Source organism: Anopheles moucheti, chromosome 2, assembly GCF_943734755.1.
Source record: "Anopheles moucheti chromosome 2, idAnoMoucSN_F20_07, whole genome shotgun sequence".
NCBI lineage: Eukaryota > Metazoa > Arthropoda > Insecta > Diptera > Culicidae > Anopheles > Anopheles moucheti.
In genome coordinates this window covers 52776670-52795072 of record NC_069140.1, presented here as the reverse complement: position 1 = coordinate 52795072, position 18403 = coordinate 52776670, and the positions used below count along the sequence as shown (strand labels likewise).

At 44.3% G+C, this 18403-nt stretch overlaps 1 protein-coding gene across 1 annotated transcript; it reads left to right on the top strand.

The window, feature by feature from the left end:
* Nucleotides 1–1418: 1418 nt before the first annotated feature.
* On the top strand, nucleotides 1419–18403 carry LOC128304105 (torso-like protein). The gene is made up of 3 exons (XM_053041243.1): nucleotides 1419–1589; nucleotides 15701–16220; nucleotides 16468–18403. The coding sequence occupies exons 2-3, from the start codon at nucleotides 15912–15914 to the stop codon at nucleotides 17296–17298; spliced, it is 1140 nt and encodes a 379-aa protein (XP_052897203.1). The 5' UTR covers nucleotides 1419–1589; nucleotides 15701–15911; the 3' UTR covers nucleotides 17299–18403.

Sequence of the window (18403 nt, the reverse complement as noted above, 5' to 3'; positions counted from 1 at the left end):
AAAAAGTGTAAGTGATCCCCGGTGGCCACCAGTGTGCGTAAACCAGCACAACGATCAAGAAGAATAAAGAGAAGTTCTGGCTTTCCCTTCCACCCCTAGCCCCCTCTCTACCCGCCACCCCCTGTAAACCTACGAGTGATGGGTGCGGATGGGGAGGCTGCGCGGCGAACCTAAAGCTACGCGGTTCGCGACGGAAAGCTGCGACCACCGCGGATGTGTTGTTGGTGTGCGTATTTGTGTTCTGTAGTTTTTTGTTACGTGTATGCGTTCGACGGGAGCTCAGTTTCCCTTTCGGCGTGGTGCGAGAACACGTTCTGGTGGCAGTGCGCGAGTTGCTACGGTGTTGATCGGTGTGCTCTGATCGTTGATCGTTGTTGATCTCGCCGTCGTCGTCGTCGGTGGAGTGCATAAGGTGCAAAAGCTATCTTCACTGCATTACTCCAGCGCGCTAAGGTATTGGCTATCGTGCTAAGGAATGGTTATATTATTCCCGTGTGAGATAACGCGATACGCGTTCCGTTGCGACGGAAAGACGCTAGCTAGGCGAGAATGCAATTTTGCTACTGCTGTAACAGTGCACGTGTCGTAGGTGGATGGTGATAACAAGTGCATAGTAATGTTAGGTGTTGTGCGATCATAGTGAAGTACAAATAATTGCAGCACCGAGCGTGGTTGTTCGTGGGTTCAGTAGAGTAGAGCATTTTAGAAACTAATACAAAACGTTCTAACTTCAATCTTTCCTTCACTACACGCCAAAACTGTTTGCGATTGTGTTTTAAAATATAAAGATTTGTTGTACTCTTGGTAAGCAGTTTTATGTCCCCACCTAGTGGATAGCATCTTTAATAAGGTGCTTCACTGCAAGTAATAACCATGATCATACATCATGAGTTAACGTTGTTTTGCAGTTTCTCGCTGTTACTTTTATTTAAATCTTATGTTTATTTTGCGTCAAATAGCTAAAGGGGCGCGAAAAGGTTAGTCTCGCTATAGTTAAAGATCCTATCGTAAACTATCGCAAACAAGCTGGTTAAGGGGATAAAAAAAAACACTGTTGCACACTACTACAATCAATTAGCTCCAAAAATGCGACATTCGTGAATGGGGCTCGAAATTCTAATCTGTTTTTTTTTTTTGTTAACCCAACCTGCAGAAAATTCCCTCATTACAATCCTGTTGTGACATAATTTAATGATAAAAGTTTTAAGTGCACCTTTAGCAATGTTGTGATACGAAACGAGTAATACCGTACCACTAGGTCACAGCGGGAGATACTTGTTTTCTTGTGTGTGTATGTGTGTGTGTGTGTGTGTTTTTGGTGCATACTTTCTAGTGGTTTCGTGTATTTCACTCCTGTTCACACGACTTCACCAGCAGCAGCAGCCGCTGTGGTGGTATGTGGAGGAATATAAAAATAACAAAAAACAACAAAAACTATTAAAGCTGCTGCTCATCGAGTACTCTGGTGAAAAGGGAACGCATCTTTGTCCAGGGTCCAGGGTGGCGGTGGAATTAATTTAGCGAAGCGTTAATTCGTACTCACTACATAATCATCAACCGCTCTTCCAAGCATATAAAAGAGCCAAAAGGTAAGCTTAAATGTTAGTGCGTCAAGGAGACTATATACGAGTTAGACGTGAAGAAACCGGCAATTTCGGCAGCAAATGGGTTTAGACTCTCCTTCTGGGGTGGTGTGCTAGGGAGCGAACCGAGACAAAAGTAGCATTCGATGAAGAACGACGGTGAGTCTGCATCGAATGACACTCAAAACCATCTGCTAAAAATAAAATCCACAGTTGGGAAATCCCAACCATTTCAGCATTCCTGTAGAAGACAGGCCATTGACCCACCAAGAGCTTGAGCGGAGCAAGAAGTGTGTTGGAATAATCGAGCAGACTTTTGCCGAGTTTTGGATGTTCTGTGGTGCTACTTGTAGCTTTGCGTAATCAACCTACTAGCCCTATGTTAGACTTATGTTTGCCACTTAACTAAATAGTGAATCTCTGATTTTGGAAGAGATTGGCAGCAATTTGATTTGAGCCATCCAAGTTAGTTCCATTCTTATCTCACTGTCCATTAGTCTACGCCTTAACGAATGTGTGTTTTCTAATCGAAACAAAAAAAATTCTACAATTCCGAGTAGCCTCCGTGATGATTAACGTTTAATTCGCTCAACGGGGAATTGATAAGTTTAAATTAACTTCCTGCTTTTTCCCCCACCATCTTGGTAAATACGATCATCATTCGGGGTGCTTCATGTCTATGTCCTTGGGCCTAGAACACACCCGGATTTGAGCACCACTTCAGAAGACGAGCGTTCATTATTGGCTCGCGAATAAACAAGCTACCGGCAAACATTGCGAAGTAATCCGGCAGCAAACTAAGGTCTAAGTGCGTTTCTTCAGACAACCGTTTGTGGTGTTGCAATAACGATTATCCAGTCATTATTGTTGTTTGTGTTAGTTGCTCACTGCTTTGAGAGATCAATGGTTTGCCAAACTATGTTCAGCAAAAAAAAACCTTTCAAATATCTTAAATTGTGTGTATTTTTTTACTTCTGGTCAGTACGCACCAAGTCTGTCGGCAGTTAATGAACATCCCGATCACAATTGGCGATTATATTGGATGATCTTGTAGATTGGGGTATGTGTATGTACGTTTTGGCAGTCAGCATGCCACAGCCGGATGCAACATCTAAGCGATGGTGCTGGTGAAGATATTGCTATTTTCTACCGCACGGTACGACCCCGCGATGAGCGTTAGGCACATTTTCGATCGAAGCTGAGATGCGGTTGATACTCGCGGGGAAGGGAACAACTTCACATCCGAGACAAAGTTCTTGATTACGGAGTAAATTACGATGCCACCGGTTGGAGCCCTTGTACAAGCGCGCAGTTGGCTCTTGGAAGCGTGGCGGAGGAAAAGCGCGGACATGTTTGAATTAATTCACTACAATCGACCAAAGCCCATTGTATGTCGGGTCTTGCGTCCGGTGAAGAAGGTTCTTTCGAACGGTTCTTATCTTCCCATCGGACCGCATCGCCGGTTGGTCAGGAACACGAATAACCTGATGATATAATCGCACCGCCTACCTTTCGAGCGTTAGTTGTCATGCTTAAATGCACGGTGCAGGTTATGGTTGTTTTTTTTCGCATTTTGTTTATTTTTTGTTTTGTTTTTGTTGCACTCCCTAACGGCTCACTTAGCCAACGATGGGAAGTCATGTAAATCGACAGCCCAGTGCCGGGCGTCATTCAATTGGCCACAAGTGTGAGGGATCTTCAACAGCTGCTCAAGTGCTGAACACATAACGGCCCACCCACTCCCCCCCCCTGCTACAGTACGGCGCCGTACGTTAATGCGCATGCCGGCAAGGGTGCGTAAGTCGATAGTTCCTCCTTTTGCTGAGGATTACCAAATCACCCTTTACGGCGCGGCAGAAGAACATGCAGCTGGTATGGATCGTTCTTCAGCAAGAGGAACACAGAAGGAGGGGACGTTTGTGGCGGACGCTTACCGGTGCCGATGAGTGAGGGTCGCTGATGGATTACGATGCAACTGGGTAAGCTGATACGATGTTTGATAGGTGGGGTCCGATCGGCATTTCCTAGGTGCAAGCGTAAAGGGGCACACACTAGCGTAGATAAGTTGTAAGTTGCTTTAAAAATGACAGCCACATTGTTTGAATTCCCATGCATACGGCATAATGTAAGGCCGGCGTGAGACAAGGTTGACCTGTCTATCAAGTGGGTTGTGGTTGTGGTGCAGAAGGGTGTAGCAAGTCGTATGGTATATATCAATTAAAATACCCACAGTCCATGTTGATATAATTGGACACATTTGGCTACCGCACGTGTCATGCAACAGTTTTTGGAATCATTTTTGAGGCATTATGTTGCGCAAGATGTGTGTACATAACAAAATCCATTAACCAAATTCTTCTCCGTTAACCATTATCGATCTTGGTGGTGTCTTTACCTGCTGGCTGGTTATTGTGGGTGATTCGATGAATCTATAAATTGACTCTATATATAGCTAAATACCGACATATAGACAAAATCCCATTGAGACCGTTTCCCCGATTGAGTATCTGGTTACTTGGTAAAATTAGTCTAACATGTCAGATATGGCAGGTAATAAACAATTAAATTGTTACGCGAAGAAGAATGTGGTCACATATTTTTCATCACTAATTTGGGCGACATGGTGGTGTATTAGTAGCATCGCCGATCTTTACACGACAGGACCGCTCCAAAATCCCATCCGGACCATTTCCCAGTGCGCAGGGACTAGCTATCCAGCAGCAAATAAATAAAGTCAAACAAAGTAAAAAATGATAAGCTTTATACCTTTGGAAGTTGTTGTGCCAATACAGGAGAAGCTAAATTTTGGTGGACCAGTGGTAGAAACCAAGATCTATTAAGGTGTGTTGTAGCATCACAAATATAAAATGGACACTGAATCTATGTGTATCTTGAACTACCAGCCTACTTAACTATCACTTCCTCAACTAGGTTTAATGGTTCAGCTAGCACATGCCTGTAAATAATGATTTATGAGCCGGTATATTTACCATGTGGCTGGGTATTAATATCATCTGATGTTTACAATCAGTCAAGATAAGATATGTTCTGGTGTCTTAGGCCAAATACCGAGGTACAACACCATGTTCGCTTCTTGTGAATTATATTATATATTTTTTATTCGGCGCTACAACTACTAGAGGTGTTGGCCTGCTGCAGTAGTTCTCAAAACCGCTCATGATTGAATCTCGACATCAGCCAATCCATTATTATTATTTATTTAATCAAATTGTTTGCCTGTACAATGGTATGAAAAAAAAATAAATTAAAGTGGCCCTCAACTAAACCCTACAAAGAGAAGAAGGAATTAAGAAGACTGCAGGAACAAGCGAGTACAACTAAACCGGAAAGACAAAAAGGAAGGATCCTGGATTTTATGGAGCAAGTATCATTGCCACCACACCTCCACAATTTAAGCCTACTATGCCTCCTCTGCCTCCGGATTGGGTCGTCCTAATGACGTGGCTAGACCTGAACCTGACGAGTCTAGTTCGTTTAAACAACAGTTTCTCAGGGAGAAGGCTAAGGTACTTTCATCAACTTTGGGTAGGGCCCATGTCCAAAAGGCATATGTGTGAGTACTGCATATATATAGCTTCTCTACTGTTCCAACTTCAACTATTGCGACAGGTAATTTGATTGCGGTAATTTATTCAGACTGTAAAACGACCAGTATGCAACTTTTATCAATGTTGTATTATTGTTTGTCATTGTATAATTAGATGATATCAATTATGTTATTCATAACCAAATGCTAGGTTCTGCGTATGGGTCGCTAGGTTCAGTTGATAAATGAATCCGCATCGCACGTGTAATCATCATCATTACACGTGTAGTTGAATCAAAAGTATCCAACTATTCTATATGATTAGTGCAAGAAACTATTAGTAAACATCGTATGGGATTCTTTTTCGGTATCTATTTATATGGATTTAGAAAAGAAGCTGTTCGAAACGGAAGTAATACAACGAATCTGTCAGCTTGCAAATGCATAATGGCCTTTGTCCGCAATAGCAGGCTTTAGAATAAAACTATTTAAAGCAATACTCGACTGGTCTAGCAGGTTTCAGCTTCACTATTTTCGTATTCATGATTGCTAAATTTCGTAATCATTGGACGAACTAAGCCCTATAAGACGAAAACACACACTCCACAGCGAATCATTCGTACTTCAGGTTCTTCTACATTCGGATCGCAGCGGTTTATCCTTCGAAGATCAAAATTAACATATTGCAGCAGCGCTCAGATGTTGCCCTAGGTGGCGAAGGCAGGATAACACATTTTTATTGGTACGGTACGGAAAGCACCAATGCAACAGCCTGTGGGCAGGGGTAGGCATCATCATGGGTACTATTGGCCCGCTGCTAAGCCCGGGTGGGTTAATCTCATCACGCTGTTGCGAGACGATCCCTTACGGAACGCACGATCTGTTTGTCCGGTCGGTGCGGTTGAGCGACGACGACAGTGTTACTACGCTAACAAGACAGGATGATCATCAAGGTGAGCGGCTCAGCTACTATCGATCTGACCCCGACATGATGGTAGCATAAAATCTGAATTCATTTATTTTCGGTAGATTCGTTCGTTGCTCGTTCGAGATGTGACTGTGGGATGGAGTTTTTCGAACACAAAAAAAAAAGACCTATCATCTCATTAGTGTACAGGTCAATGTCGACCCGCAGCACCCATATCGGGGCTGTTTAACATATGTCTTTTTTTCGAAATATTTTAACCACCATCATGGATCGAGTGGCTGGATGCAGTTCAAAAATACCGAGAATACTTAAATTATTTAGTCACACTATTATCTGCGTTTCAAACATGCTGTTGTTGTGGATGTTGGATCCCTTTGACCGTGGGAAGCATAGCAATGGTACGGTATGGTTGTGTAATAGCAGTCCGTCGACACCGTTAGGGCTTGGTCTTAACGTGACAGACCTCGCTTACCTTGACAATGACATTTTCAGCCATTTCGGGGCTTGAACTCCCGGCGGAAGGTGTCAACAATGTCCGCTGATGACGATCGCGATACGATAAACGTACTATTCCCCCCGGAGGTGATGTGTGGTAACCCTCAGGTTAGTCATTCCCCGATCACGCGATTGATGCGATTAATGCAGGGGATTTTTTTGTTATCAACATTAAAACGCTACAACAAACGTTTGGGGCTATAAAACAATCGAACCGATGGTGTCTGTGTAGTGCTTGAAGTCATTGCACGAGCGCATCAATGTCGTTGCGTTTCAGTGTATTAACGATCGCGTGATACATTGACAAAACGCAACAAGTGTTGGTTACACTGCGACACGGTGGTCGGCTGGCTCAACAACGCGGTCTATTGTTTATTGCGTTGACATTATAGCGCACCTGATCTTGCCGGACGACCTTGGGAAAGATGCACACATCAAACAATGAAAGCACATAGCGGTGCCACAGCATAGCCTTTTCCTATGGATGGAGGGAAAAAAAGCGACGATGAGAGAAACACACGCACAGGCCGTTTGTGTTCGCGCGTGGTACAAAATTAAATATCAAACGAACCAGCATCACATTGTTCGATGATGTCTATCTGTAGCATTGAATGTGCAAATTGAACAATTTATGCTGGATTGGTATGGCGAATGAAAAATCGCTTTCTAGGTCACCGCGACAATGCCTGCACACAAATTCGCGGTCAGTGCGTACATTATTAAATCGAGCAGGGCGACAGGGTTTTCAGGGATTAATAGTGAGTCAGTCTTTATTTATTTGGTGGAATAAAACTAAACCAGAAAATAAGGCTACTAGATGTAAAAGAGTGATCATCAATACGCAGAAATTGCTAAAACTAATCAAACTAAGCTAATTATCTCATCAACCAAAATGTGAACCGGGGCTTTCATCAGCTCAGGGTGACAGGGAGATGATGATCGAGTGATGCATTTCTATCCGTAGTGGTTCAATGGATTAATTTGCGATTGCAGCAATACAATTTCTGGGTTACCCTTGGCGTGCTGTTGCAGCTTACTTTGATCCTAATTGTGTGGGGATGCGAAGGTTTCGTACAGTGCAGTGTCATGAGTTACTGCGATTGGTAGTTTGAGTGAATCAACGTTGAGCTAGATAAAGAATGCTGACATGGAGGAAGTATCGTTAGGTTATTTCAAATATTGTTGCTAACCCAGGACCGTATCTTGATCCTGTATTTTGTTAAGCAAATGAGTGAGTGATTAACAATCCAGATAAGTTGCAGAACGATTCAGATAAGCAGAAGTACTCAAATTTTTCGGACTTGCTTCGGAATACTCTGTAGAAATAATAAGTTCCACATTTTCTGATAACAAAAGAGTATACAAAATGAAAGTAACACCAATTCTCTTCCTTGGTGAACTATTAATATCTTAGTATCCGAAATAATTTAAAATGTGGATGTCATTTAAAATGTGGACGTAATGGAGCAGTAAGTTGTGTTCGTCCTGACAAAAATAAATTTTAAGACACAACACTAGTTACGAAGAATCGGTAAACACTGTAATCAAAATGAGTAACGAGATGTTGATGAACAAATTATAAGGAAGAGTATGTTAAACATCACCAAAAATTAGTTATTTTCCAAACAAGATTTCTGCGAAATTAGGCGAGTGATTAGGATAGATTCAGTTCACGGGTCAATTAATCAGGAGGATGTTTATAAACAAAATGCTTCTTTTCACCAGCTCTAATCTACTCTCTCGCCGACACTAGCAATTGAAGATGAAATTACAACTGACTGGTACAGCTGCATTGCATCAGCCAAGATCTACTCATTGATTTACTATCTACGTTTTGTTCGAAGCGTGGGAAGAGTATTTCGCTAAAGGAAGGTTGTTGTAAAACTTGCTTTTTATTTTTACTTTACTCAAACCAAGGTCGATATTGAACCACACAACTTTGATGTTCGTTTGTTATCGAGTTATCCGTAGCTCTTGTCCTTAGTAGCACGCAGTAAAAAAAAAGTGCTCTCATGCTCATCCACTCGGTAGAGTAACCATGTTCATACCTAGTGTAAGCCCGGATGCATCAGCATGATGATGATGATGATTGTGGCGAGGCCAGATGAGAAAAGTTCATGGAACTTTAGTTTCCTTGAACCGGCGACAACCGTGATCTTGGGTCGGTTACGCGCTTGGGTTGGAAAAAGTTGGTCGGCTAGGCGGAACATAAGTGGGTGAGCGGATATGACTCGGAAACCGCGAAACAAAAGGTAAAACGAACGAATAAGAGAGAATGATAGCTGCGGCTGAAGAAAAGGTGGTAACGAAACCGAAAGCCAACCTACCGGTCAGGTGGGTAAGGTAAAGAAAGGGAAGCAAAATAATTATTCATTCATAATAACCTCAAACCGTCCGGAACCAATGTTGAAGGAATCGGTCACACTCCTAACCGGATATATGTACTCCCTTTGGCAACAAGGTTTGGATTTTTCCTTAATATGAAAAGAAACACTCATCGCTAATGCGACGGACGAAACCTGTGAATAAGTTCGTAGAATATTGCTCAAATACTGTCGGCCAGTTGGCAACGGTCGTTTCAGGTATGCTGTGCTCCTCTTGGCCTGGCCTGTATTTTTTTCTTCACATAAATTTTATCGCCTAATTAAAACCGCATTAGGTTAAGTACTGTTGCACGTGTCTAATGAGGACGGCCTAGGAGAGAACTTCAAGTAGTAACCTTTTCTGCTTACATCTTCGGACCGTTGAACAACAAAACGTCAACTTACGTCATTTTAAACTAATAATGATTACAACCGTGCATTTAACGAAGAAAAAACACATCTTGATAAGGAAGTCATAATAAACTAACCAAAAACAAATTTGCTTGATGTGAATACGTTAAACACTTTTAACATTTGAATTCTTGCAACATTATGAAAGTAAGTTTTTGGTCAATACTAGAAGGCGCTTAGTTAGTTGAGCTCTCAAAGTAGACGATAGGCAGCAGATCCCACCAATCGGGACGGGAATCAATGCATTAATATTCACTATCAAAACCCCTGCTTACTTCCTTCCATGTCACTGCACTAAAACGTCCTTCGTGAAGCATCCGAGATGCTCGATTACACCAACCACCAACCACGACCACCTTCACGAAATCGTTTCGCAAAACGCCAGGAAGGTGAATGGCGTGTGAATTGCATTGTTGCCTCGATCGTGGTGACCTCTGCCAAGTTCATCATTTGGCATTGCCGATCGCAAACATTTGCAATTGTTTTTGTTGCTTCTTCCCTGTGAAGCTAACCGAAAAATACGGCCACAGCCAGAAAAGGTGAGCCGGTTAATTTCAATTTAATAAGGCGGACAAATAAATTCGGCCACACTCGCCGAATGAATGAATGCATAGCGGGGGCCCGGGTGCTGGCGTGTGTTCTCACAGCATAGAACTAGCATAGGTTGGCCAGGCTAAAACAGTGCCCCATCGGTTTGGCACAAGCACACGGTAACAGTGTTTAGTTCTGGGTGGGTGAGCATCCCAATTAAGCCAATCAGCGAATTGGAAGGTTTGGTGGACTTTGTCGTTTGTCGACCGTGCCCATCGACTAGGATTCTAATTGAGCCGCCATTGGTGTGTACGGTTACGAAAATCACGGCGCAGTTTGCGGTTTAGGTGAAAGGGTCCGGTACGGTTGATTTATTGCAGAATTGATTTAACTTTCATCTAGTGCCAACGCGAACGAAACGATGCGGTGATCAATTGAGGTTGCATGGTGTGGTTTTGTGTCCTGCGTCCAGGCATGTTTACCGGTGGGCATGGTCCCTCGTGTGCTGTTTTGGTTTTCTTTTCTTAATATCAATTCAAACCGATCTTACAGTATAGGACAACCAGTTGTTGTAGCTTGGCGGCTGCAGGAGTCCGCCATGCATGAGACTGTTTTCGGTCCGTTTGGCAATCCTTTATCACGACCATTCTGACGCATCTACGCCATCACTCCATCTCAATTTGGGCCTACCATGCCGCGTCTGTCCATGTGAACGACCTAAAAGAACTTTACGAGCTGGGTCGTCCGGTGTCATTCTCATGACGTTACCAGCCCACCGGAGCCTGGCGAGTCTAATCCGCTGTATGACAGTGAGTTCGCCGTACAGCTCGTAGAGTTCGTCATTGGAACGGCTCATTTATTGTCCTTACGGGGCCAAAAATCCTTGTGAGCATTTTCCCCTCGATCTTCGTCAGTTTTAGACAAAGTCCATGTCTCAGAGGCGTATTTGACTACTGGAACTATACGTTCTATATAGTCCCAGCTTCGTTCGTCGCGACAGATCTTTTGAGTAGATAAGTTTCCTCAAACTTATCTGTAAATCTGTATCTCAGACAACCGGTAAATAGAAGAAAACGAACAAATGTAAGCACTGGGCAGCATACAGAACATAATTCAATGTCAAAACATTTGCCTTCAATTACCGCCACCAGAATTAAAAACTTTGGTTCATGATTCAATTTCATACCGATTGCTCAAACAAGCTTGGTTGAACGAAACGATGCAACACACGAACGATCATCATCGTTGCTTTGCCATCTAATGAATCGCTCTTCGCCAAACGAGTGCCGGAACTAATTGTTAAGTAATTGTTTCTGTAATCAATCCTTTACCTGATCGGTTCGGGTTTTACCACATGTTTTCCGCTTCGACACGAATAATCCCTCTTCGCTATGGGTAGCGTGCGTACCACACCCTCCGGCACGGCCGACCGACCGACGGTTCCACTAATGAATGGTACTGCTGCAACAATCGCACGTGCAGGCGACGAACGCATCACTTACGTAATCTGGCTACCGCCCCTGCATACACTTGCCGCCAAAAGGGCTGGAAATTTATATATGTTAGCTGCTATAAAAAAGTACGGTGTCCAATTGCGGATTGCCCACTACGGATCGCCCGCCCTACTCAGGTGACAGAGGCCGACACTGTGCCGTTTTCGGACCACTGACCCAATTATTTTTCTCCATTCGCGTGCGGATGCACATCGGTCAGGGAATTCCGCATGAAAGTGAGTCTTTTGTCTCGTACGTTTTCCTTTCGGTTTCTTGCGGTTTGGTTTCCCGATTGTATGCATCTAGAGCTGTCACCAATCCGATCGGGGACCGCATAAACAATAGACCACGGAACGTACGCAAATGACGCAAAGCTAATCGCACACTCCGAGCACGCGTGTGCCTGTCGTACACATTTTTGCTTCTTTTCCCTCTTGGTCACTTTAGCTAAAACATTATTACGATTGTTGTGCCGCCAGCAGTATTCGAGAGCGATTAGGAGCGTACCATGGCGTACGCTTTTCCGCGAAAAGTGTCTACCGTGTGTTGGGAGCAATATCAATCCACCATCAATCACACCACGTTTCGCGCGGATGATGCGATAGAAACTCATTAGCGCCGGACAACACCGGAAATTGTGTCGTGCGGTTATGGTGCCTAAATCGATTTTCGGTTACCGTGAACAGTTTTCCTAGAAAAGGGTAGGGACGACAAAAAAAAAACCACGTAAGAAACACATCGACGTCTTCTCAACCTCAAACGGGCACAAAATTCGCGCGCATAAGCGCATCCGCGTGTATTGCAAGCGGCGGTGGATGCGCAATGAGCCATAAGAAATCGTTAATCGTACACGGATAGTTGAGTTTTTAAAAACGGGTTTTATAAATGATAAAATAAAAATTTGCTTAAGCACAAGGAAGTCCTTCGCTAATGCTGATCATCTTCCATCGCGCCGAGAGCCAAAAACATTTAGTTCAATTTGCTCTTCATCATCATCATCATCATCATCATCATCGGCGTAATGACACTTCTTTCAGTCGATCGTTCACACATAATGGTGAACTCTTGCCGTGTCTACCTGGCCGCCAACCGTGCCGATCGGAGGTCACCGATCATGATCATTTTTGTCGAGCATTAAATAAGTTCGCGCGCACCAGCAATGGCAATGATTTATGATGACCGATGTTTCCTACGCTTCATGCCACATTGACCCCGACCCCGAGTATCAGACCGTGGCCAGGCTTTGACATTGGCGTGTAAAAGGGCCGAGAATCAGGACAGTACCACGGGCTTTCACACCCACCATTACGAGAACGAGGAAGTTCGGGGCTTTAGGGCAGTGATCACATGTGATCATGTGTGTGCAGTTAGCCATAGTTTTCGGTTAGATAAGCACTGTTTAACACACCGTTTTCGTGCGCTGAGGTTTGATAAGTGAGCGTAGTGCATTTCCAACAGCCAGCAGTTGATGTGACTGGGGGCAGAGCTACGAGAGATGTTACTCGCATAAGTAGACGCGTGTAAGTAACACGAATCTAAGTCAAGGACTGACTCGTCACTTTTGCGAGACGCATCGAAACGCTTTGTACTTCTGTACGGCGGCTCGGGTTGTATGCATCGTTACGAATAATTTATCGTTTATTGGAGTGTTATAAATGTTGCTGTCAAAATAACGGCTAATTTACGTGCCATTTTGAACTTGCTTGTATGACTCCTCTCATCCGTACGAGGTGGCGTTCAGTGCGCGAGAAAGAGTCTTGAATGGTGGCTATAGTCCAGTCATACTGTTGTGATTGAATAACGTATTATTCCTTGACATCAGCGAAAAGTAGATGAGCTGTTGTATAGTTTCGATACGGCACCCTGCAAGAATTTAGTAGCATTCATGATTAATTTACAGTAAAGGTTTAAGCAACATTGATAAAATAAAAATTTTCTAGCAGTTACTCCCTAAAAGTGTACAACTCTGCAATGCAAATATTATTGTTTGGTATATCATTGGTATATTTTTAAATTCTTGAATAAAAAGCTATTTTAGTGTAAAAGTAGTGATACATACAGTGGAACGCCGATTCTACGGGACGGTTGTCGGATAATCCACTAATACGGATATTAGTACTGAGTTTAGCTTTTTCTTAAAGTGTTTAATTTAGTTTTGCTTTGTGGTGTATTGTTGCAATAAACCAATCGGTACTTATTGTTAAAATTTTGTGTTTATTTAATCATTTACTACCTGTACCTTTTGTTTGTTTTCGTCAACGGTGTTTATAGTGAACGTTGCAAAGCTCCCTTTGGAACTGTGATTTCCGAACAGCACGGATAATCAGACCCCCGGTTAAAAGGCACCCGGATAATCGATCTTTCACTGTGGTTCGAAAAGTAACTCCACTAACTAACTTGTACTAAGCAATACGGCCTGGCCGTTCCAGAGTAAATAAACTAACTTGTACTGAAATTAAGTAAATTGAAAAGTGCAGGCAGTCCCCGAGATAGGCGATCTTTAAAAATTTGACAGCTAAACTCGTTTATAGCAAAAAATTTAAGCAAAATGGTGAAAAATTGGTCGAAAATAGCTTTTATGTCACATAAAACATTTGTTTTTAACTTATTTTAATGTAATCTTTCTAAATATCGCCTGATTCGCTGCATAAATGCAGAGAAGGTAGTCGACTCTGTGACTTTGAGGTATAAACGAAATTGCACCAAGATTCGACTTACGCGGATTTTTCCAGGGTTATAGCGGTCCGCTATAATAGCGTATCTTGGGGACTGCCTGTACATGTATCTTTTCGAATATTCTACATTGAGATATCAAATCATCGGTACAGCTTAAAAACTGCTTTCAAAATAATCTACAGCATCACAACAATTAATCAGCCGAATTGCGAAAGCAACTGTGGTTCTCTAAAATTCACTTAGCCTAACGAACTATAAGTTGAATAGTATTTCTAACTTATAGACGATCAAATATTTCAACCATTGGCTGCTTAAGTAAACTCAATAATTTATACGATCTTCAGTGTACCAGGATTTTCTGCAGCACGATTAGAACCGTGTGGTATGACCGTGCGTTCAAAATAAAACGCTCACTTTTTGCTACTTCATGCGCCACCGATGTTAAGTACATCGCAGAACGACGTTGTCAGGTGTGAAACAGTACAGCAAACAGAAACCTGCTCACAGGGCCTGGCCAGTGTCATTGACTTCGGCTACCATGCATTTGGGCACCATCTGATCCATCCCGATGAAGGTGGCGTTGAAGATGACTAGCAAATCGCAAAACACAGAGACGCCGAGCACTGTTCCGGACGATGGCGTGCCATGGTGGTGAAGGAAGGCGTGTCGAAAATGGCGCACGGTAAATTATTGGGATTTTTTTTTGTCGATGCTTTTGAAAACCCTTCAAAAGGAAGTACTCCGGTTGGTTGTAAGCGTGAGTGTTGCGATCGCGATCGCGAACCATTCGATCAATCGAACCAAAGCCGTTTTGTGCTGCTCGTTGGGTCATTGAGAAATCCGCATTTGGTTGCGCGGGTGCCCTTGAAAGCGGAGGCCCATGGAAGAAGAACGCACATGCTGTTACATGCATGCCGCCATGAAAAAACCTCTCCCCTCTTTCATGACGCTGTGTTTGATGTTATTTTTCCCATCCGTAGACGCCTGGTGCTGGGTAGGATCTTTACCCCGTTTTGGCATGTGCCACAAACCGTCCGGAACAAGGCGGCGTGCTCCAACGGTACGTGCTCTGATGTTTCGTAAAGCACAATCTGGCGTTAACAATTAGCACTAAAAGCCCAGTAGCGTTCGCTTGTCGAGGAACAGGCAGTTTTGGTGGCAGAGATCGCTAAATTTGATGGCTGTTCTGCTGAATGGTCTGTGCCGTTTTGTTGCATTATAGTGCATTTTGCACGAACTCTGCTTTGCTTTGTGTGCAACGAACGACCACATCAGCCACGAAACCGTCTGGACAAGCTGAGACTGGGTTGGAATGGGGACAGAAGTGCTTCTTCCTTTCGTCGTCAGGTTGATCAAGTAAAAGACGGATCCATGTAGGGGTATAAGAGAAGCTTAGTGCTACCAGTGCTAGGTTTCATCAAATGCACCATGCCAAAACTGTGCACGGTAGACAACGACCGTAATGGCGAAAAACTTCAAGTAACGCAACGGTTGATGGAGAAAAAGACGCACAAAACTGTTGTCACGAGGTGTGTGACAGTGATCTTGAACTCGTGACGGCCGCTGGTAGTTTCGTAACGTTCGGACATAACGTGGGATTGGGTAATGGTAGATGTAATTGCCTTTATTTATTTATTTTTCCTTTTCTTCTTTTCTCGATCGTATGAACGCAGATTCGCCAGAGTTCTCACAGACCGTGTATCAGAACACTGATAATGTAAGCACGCGCAAAGCAGCTGTAACACATCAACTTACTGAGACGGCTAGGGCTGTGTGTGCCGGCCATCCTACTACACACAGCAGAGCGACTTCCGAAAATCCGGCCGCACGCCCAAGACACCGGACCATCTTGAACGGAAGGCATAATTGGCGGTTGTACAAGTTATGACGCAAACTACAGCACACGATCACGATCATCACCACCATGCAGGGACATCGGTGCCGGCACCAACACCACCGAATGGGCGATCGTTTGCGCCATCGTTGGCGGGGTTTCTGCTGATCGTGGCCGGGCTGGTAGTGTGCGGTTTGCCCGACGAATGTACTGGCGCCCAGCGGGAATCGCAGCTGCGGCTGGGGAAAGCGGTAAACGTTTTCCTGCGCTATGGTTATCTGTCGATATCGATGAAGGTCATCTCGTACAACGATAGCGAACGATGGCTGTTTAAGGAGCCGACGAACAACGTCTTCAAGGTGAGAACTAATTGCATGCGTAGGTCAGCCTTTTTTGCCCGTCCCCTTTTGCCCTGCTGCTTACGGAACGTGAGCTTACGGATTTTAAGCATTCCAGCATTTGATAAGCGTTTCCGTTACACCCCGTAGTGTTCTTTGGGGCAGTAGAACAAGATGCCTTTTTGTGTTGCATGTAACACGATAATGTACCACGCTGGCCAATGGACACCAATGTTAACTATTTTCTGTACTTCTCTTCGAACGACAGGGACTGGATCTGCTGAAGACGGAGGTGTACGAAATAAAGCCGGGCATCTTCAATGGCGACTTCCACATGGAGTTTTGCGACAATCGGCGCCAGCTGTTCCAGGCATACTTCCGTGACTTCCAGATCGAACGCTTGGACAGTTCGTGGCGGGCGTACACCGAAGGATGGCACCCGGAGGTGGCAGCCAAAAAGCTAGGCATCCAAAGCAAGTACCTCGAGCGGGACGAGTACTGTTACGTACTGGTCCGGGTGTCCCGTTACCGTGACAGTGCCCGGTTTGCGAAACCGATCCCGCCGAACCAGACGATCGAACCGGAGGTGTCGCGCAAGGCGCAGAGTGTCGTCGTCGGCGACACGACGTCCGCGGTACAGTTCATGAATCAGTACGGGACGCACTATATCAATGCGTACGTGACAGGCAATTCGCTCTATCAGGTGTTTGTGTTCAGCAAGCGCAATTACGCGCACGTGAAGGAAAAGCTCAAAAGCACCGGTACCTTACAGGTGTCGAAGGTAGATCTGTACGAACACTTTGCGCCCTGGTTTGTGGAGCACATGGGCAAGATACGGTGCGCCAGTGGCAATGCGTCCGTCGAAGCATGGGCCTCCCGGAAGTTGCGGCTTTCGTACTACGTGTTCACCTACAGCAGTCTGCTAAAGCTGCACGGTGACGGTGCGCTGCTGCGGATACTCAGCGAACTACTGCAGAACGAGGCCATCCTACAGCTGGACCTGCGCTCACTTGGCGTCGTTTTTAAGGATCCGGCCAAGCGAGCGTGGTACAGGGAAATACTGGACAACTATCTCAAACTCTGGGAAGTCAATATGTAGCGAACTCTAGGTAGGATCGGTACCGGTCTTTGAGACGTAGACCATGATTGGTAGACCGGCAGCAGTAGCCGTATGGATGATCCGGGCCATGCGTAAACACATAAGTCACAGATAGCTGGTCAGTACAGGCTAGGTAGGTCGAGACCAAGAACGATTTTAAGGCCTAATTAGGTAGCATTAGCAGCTTTAGGGGAACCGAACCGCCGTGAGCCATGGTGTTGCGAACGAACCATTTTCCACGATATCCTAGATGGTATGGTAGCCATCTCGATCCAATCCTGTTATGATTACGAGTAGATTATTAGGAACATAGATAGCATTTGATGGCGTGCACAGCTGAGTCACGTTCGAACTACGGTCTATAGGCTCCAGTGACGTATGATTCGCATGAAAATAGTTGTACTAAAGCAACAAATTCTACACCATCGTGTTTGTGGTTACTACACAAAATGCGGTCCTGGGGTTCCTGCGCAATAGCAACACAAGTAGCAACAGCAGGGTTGTGGGTGCAAATGATTTTTATTTACAAAAATTATTATCTAGGCTCTAAGGAAAATCTGCCGTAGGTTCCAGAGTGTCCATACGCACTGAAATTCTTCGCTCTAGCAACACACTACTGTACTACTTCCACATGCTGTGATAGACTTAGTTAATAGAGTGTTTAGTGCCTGAAGAACAGAGACCCCCGGGGGAGGAAGACGTGCACCTGAAGCGAAAGTGGATTGGCTAGGAGTTTGTTTGGACGAAACTCTTTTCTAGTGAAAATTGGCATTAGATTGTACGCACCAGTTGCAAAACATAGCACGGTTCCATCCAAGAAGGCGTATGCCTCAATGCATGCGCTCTGCACTGGTAAAAGGGGAGGGTAAGATGGGACAAATAGTTTAAACACCAGGTAGGATCCATAGAGTAAGACCATCGATTAAAAATCAACTAGTGATAGTCATATTTACGCGAACAGTAAATAAACAGTACAAGCTTTAAACAACTGGTGTGTTTAAAAAATGTTTACTATTTGTGCACTACCGGATTGGGTGCAGTACGCCGCCACTGTTTCGGATAGGTAGGTAAGACGAATAAAGTACAGACAATTTAATAATCAAAA